This window comes from Mesoplodon densirostris, chromosome 7, assembly GCF_025265405.1.
Source record: "Mesoplodon densirostris isolate mMesDen1 chromosome 7, mMesDen1 primary haplotype, whole genome shotgun sequence".
Taxonomy (NCBI): Eukaryota; Metazoa; Chordata; class Mammalia; order Artiodactyla; family Ziphiidae; genus Mesoplodon; species Mesoplodon densirostris.
The window spans coordinates 104,530,804-104,534,692 of record NC_082667.1 but is presented as its reverse complement, the minus strand read 5'-3'; the positions used below and the strand labels follow the sequence as shown (position 1 = coordinate 104,534,692).

Sequence of the window (3,889 nt, the reverse complement as noted above, 5' to 3'; positions counted from 1 at the left end):
GAATCTATAGGAAAGGGAAAATCCCACTAGGAAAAGCAAATATATAGTATGGACTGAGGATCAACCACTTAAGTAAGCCAGTATGATGATTAAAAAACAAAAAAAATTATAAAAACAACTATAACTATAGTAAAAATTAAGAGATAAACATGAAGATTAAAATATGACATCAAAAATACAAAATGTACATTCCTGCCTCCTTTATCAAAGATAAGGTGACCATATGTGTGTGGGTTTATCTCTGGGCTTTCTATCCTGTTTTATTGATCTATCTTTCTGTTTTTGTGCCAGTACCATACTGTCTTGATTACTGTAGCTTTGTAGTATAGTCTGAAGTCAGGGAGCCTGATTCCTCCGGCTCCATTTTTTGTTCTCAAGACTGCTTTGGCTATTCGGGGTCTTTTGTGTTTCCATACAAATTGTGAAATTTTTTGCTCTAATTCTGTGAAAAATGCCAGTGGTAGTTTGATAGGGATTGCATTGAATCTGTAGATTGCTTTGGGTAGTAGAGTCATTTTCACAATGTTGATTCTTCCAATCCAAGAACATGGTACATCTCTCCATCTATTTGTATCATCTTTAATTTCTTTCATCAGTGTCTTATAATTTTCTGCATACAGATCTTTTATCTCCTTAGGTAGGTTTATTCCTAGATATTTTATTCTTTTTTTTTTTTTGCAATGGTAAATGGGAGTGTTTTCTTGATTTCACTTTCAGATTTTTCGTCATTAGTGTACAGGAATGCCAGAGATTTCTGTGCATTAATTTTGTATCCTGCTACTTTACCAAATTCATTGATTAGCTCTAGTAGTTTTCTGGTAGCATCTTTAGGAGTCTCTATGTATAGTATCATGTCATCTGCAAACAGTGACAGCTTTACTTCTTCTTTTCCAATTTGGATTCCTTTTATTTCCTTTTCTTCTCTGATTGCTGTGGCTAAAACTTCCAAAACTATGTTGAATAAGAGTGGTGAGAGTGGGCAGACTTTTCTTGTTCCTGATCTTAGTGGAAATGCTTTCAGTTTTTCACCATTGAGGATGATGTTGGCTGTGGGTTTGTCATATATGGCCTTTATTATGTTGAGGAAAGTTCCCTCTATGCCTACTTTTTGCACTACTGGTGGGAATGTGAATTGGTACAGCCACTATAGAGAACAGTATGGAGGTTCCTTAAAAAACTAGAAATAGAACTACCATATGACCCAGCAATCCCACTACTGGGCATATACCCTGAGAAAACCATAATTCAAAAAGAGGCATGTACCAAAATGTTCATTGCAGCTCTATTTACAATAGCCTGGAGATGGAATCAACCTAAGTGTCCATCATCCGATGAATGGATAAAGAAGATGTGGCACATATATAGAATGGAATATTACTCAGCCATAAAAAGAAACGAAATTGAGCTATTTGTCATGAGGTGGATAGACCTAGAGTCTGTCATACAGAGTGAAGTAAGTCAGAAAGAGAAAGACAAATACCATATGCTAACACATATATATGGAATTTAAGAAAAAAAAAGTGTCATGAAGAACCTAGGGGTAAAACAGGAATAAAGACACAGACTTACTTGAGAATGGACTTGAGGATATGGGGAGGGGGAACGGTAAGCTGTGACAAAGTGAAAGAGCGGCATGGACATATATACACTACCAAACGTAAGGTAGATAGCTAGTGGGAAGCAGCCGCATAGCACAGGGAGATCAGCTCAGTGCTTTGTGACCGCCTGGAGGGGTGGGATAGGGCGGGTGGGAGGGAGGGAGACGCAAGAGGGAAGGGATTTGGGAACAGATGTACATGTATAACTCATTCACTTTGTTATAAAGCAGAAACTAATACACCATTGTGAAGCAATTATACTCCAATAAAGTTGTGTAAAAAAAAATACAAAATGTGCGAGAAGCAAGCAAAAAATGTAGATCTTTTACAATCTGTTTGAACTTAAATGACTGCCAGTATAAAACAACCAGATATACTTGTAAGTCAAGATGTATGGGCGCCATGGTAACAGCAAATCAAAAATCTACAATAGATACACAAAACCTAAAAGGAAAGGAACACAAGCATACTATTAAAAAAACTCATCAAACCACAAGGGAAGGAACAAAAAGAAAAAAGATATGAACAGAGAACTATAAAAAAAGAAAGAAAACAAGTGATAAAATGGCAATAAGTACATACTTATTAATAATTACTTTAAATGTCACTGGACTAAGAGCTTCAGTCAAAAGACATAGGGTGGGATTAGATTAAAAAACAAGATTCTGCTATATACTGTCTACAAGAGACACATTTCAGAGCTAAAGACACAACAGAATGAAAGTGAGGGGATAGAAAAAGATATTTCATGAAAATGGAAATGACAAGAAAGTAGGGGTAGCAATAATCATATCAGGCAAAATAGGCTTTAAAACAAAGGTTATAACAAGAGGCAAAGAAGGGTATTTTATAATGATAAAAGGATCAATATAAGAAGAATATATTATATTTGCTAACATATATGCACCCAATACAGGAGCACATAAATATATAAAGCAAATACGAACAGACATAAAGGGAGAAATTGACAGTAATACAATAATAGTAGGGGACTTTAACACCACACTGACATCAACGAACAGATCATCCAAACAGAAAATCATTAAGGCAACGGTGGTCTCAAATGACAAAAGAGACCAGTTGAACTTAGTAGATATCTACAGGACATTACATCTAAAGAGAGCAGAATACACAATCTTTTCAAATGTTTGAAACCTTTTCAAATGTTCCATAACATGGAATGTTATGCAGGATACATCATGTGCTCAGCCACAGAATAATTCTCAACAAGTTTAAGAAGATAGAAAATATATCAAGCATTTTTTTCTGACCTCAATGGTATGAAACTAGAAATCAATTACAGAAAGAAAAAATGCAGAGAGAACAAACACGTACTACTAAACATGCTACTAAAAGACATGCTACTAAAACACCAATGGGTCAATAAAGGAATCAAAGAGAAAATCAGAAAGTATCTCAAGACAAATGAAAATGGAAACACAATACTCTAAAATTTATGGGATGCAGCAAAAGCAGTTCTAAGATGGAAGTTTATAGCAATACAGCCTTCCTAAAAAACAAAAAAATCTCAAACAAACAACCTAACCTACCACCTAAAAGAATTAGGGAAAAAAAGAGCAAACCATAAATCAGCAGAAGGGAGGAAATAATAAAGATTATAGAGAAAATAAATAAAATAGAGATTAAAAAAACAATAGAGGGTAGGAGGAGTGGCAGCGGCCAGGCAGCCCAGTTTCTCAAAGGCTCTCGTCGTGCAGCAGCCCACAGGTACCTGGCACGTGCCTGCCCCACCACCATGATGCCCAAGAGGAAGGTCAGCTCCGCTGAGGGGGTGGTGAAGGAGGAACCCAAGAGGAGACTGGAGAGGTTGTCAGCTAAACCGGCTCCTGCAAAAGTGGAAACAAAGCCAAAAAACGTGGCATGGAAAAAATCTTCAGACAAAAAAGTGCAAACAAAAGAGAAAAGGGGAGCAAAGGGAAAACAGGCTGAAGTGGCTAACCAAGAGACTAAAGACTTACCCGCAGAAAACGGAGGAACTAAAAACGAGGAGAGCCCAACTTCTGATGAAGCAGGAGACAAAGAAGCCAAGTCTGATTAATATCACACACCCGGTCCTATCAGTGTTCCCTGTCTCCCTTCTTGTACAATCCAGAGGAATATTTTTATCAACTATTTTGTAAATGCAAGTTTTTTAGTAGCTCTAGAAACATTTTGAAAAAGGAGGGAATCCCACCTCATCTCATTTTTTAAGTGTAAATGCTTTTTTTAAAGAGGTGAAATTGTTTGCTGGTTGTTTATTTTTTTGGTACAAGCAGAAAATAGTGGGATAT

The 3,889-nt window shown here is 36.5% G+C and overlaps 1 protein-coding gene across 1 annotated transcript; it reads left to right on the top strand.

Annotated features, from left to right (window-relative positions):
- The first annotated feature begins 3,357 nt into the window (after positions 1–3,357).
- LOC132494041 (non-histone chromosomal protein HMG-14-like) lies at positions 3,358–3,657 on the top strand. Its single transcript, XM_060105045.1, has one exon. The coding sequence runs from the start codon at positions 3,358–3,360 to the stop codon at positions 3,655–3,657; it is 300 nt and encodes a 99-aa protein (XP_059961028.1).
- Positions 3,658–3,889: the final 232 nt, after the last annotated feature.